This window comes from Otolemur garnettii, unplaced genomic scaffold (genome assembly GCF_000181295.1).
Source record: "Otolemur garnettii isolate 467f Iridium unplaced genomic scaffold, OtoGar3 scaffold00068, whole genome shotgun sequence".
Taxonomy (NCBI): Eukaryota; Metazoa; Chordata; class Mammalia; order Primates; family Galagidae; genus Otolemur; species Otolemur garnettii.
The window spans coordinates 2,403,488-2,403,970 of record NW_003852463.1 but is presented as its reverse complement, the minus strand read 5'-3'; the positions used below and the strand labels follow the sequence as shown (position 1 = coordinate 2,403,970).

The 483-nt window shown below is 50.7% G+C and overlaps 1 protein-coding gene across 1 annotated transcript in view; it reads right to left on the bottom strand.

Annotated features, from left to right (window-relative positions):
- Positions 1-92, bottom strand: part of LOC100949350 (N-acetyltransferase 8-like) — a 1,945-nt gene extending 1,853 nt beyond the window's left edge. Inside the window, exon 1 of the mRNA XM_012807382.2 lies at positions 60-92. Within this exon, the coding sequence (XP_012662836.1) occupies positions 60-92 (33 nt within the window). The remainder of the gene's footprint in view (positions 1-59) is intronic.
- Positions 93-483: the final 391 nt, after the last annotated feature.

Genomic DNA, 483 nt, shown 5'->3' with positions numbered 1-483 from the left:
TGTTTGGTTATGAAGGGCTGGAGGCCAAGTCTCTGGCTCAGCAACAGGGTCCCTCACACTGCGGCTTCTCCCTGAGGAGGTTTCACATACATAGTCCGCCAAAAATTGACGGTTGGCAGTTCTTGGACTTATCTCCCCAGCTCCCACCTCCACTTGTTCACTTAATTATCCACTCACAATTGTGTGTGATGCACCTGCAATGTTCTGGATGTCAAGGTCAGCTGCACCAAGCCAGGCCGACACACAGCCGACAGGCACAGCAGTGTGCAGCTAATCGGTATGTTCTGGTTGCTTGGTCAGAGCCTCGTCCACAAAGGTTGTTAAATATTTCACACTGATGATGTCACCATAAAACAGGCAATAGCAGAAGAAACCCCCAAATCCTTTCTGCATAGCTTTCAACCAGAGACAGGGATGCTTCCCTTCCCAAAATTAGCTCACAGCTGTCCCCACGTGACCGGCCCTACCATCGCAGACCACGTA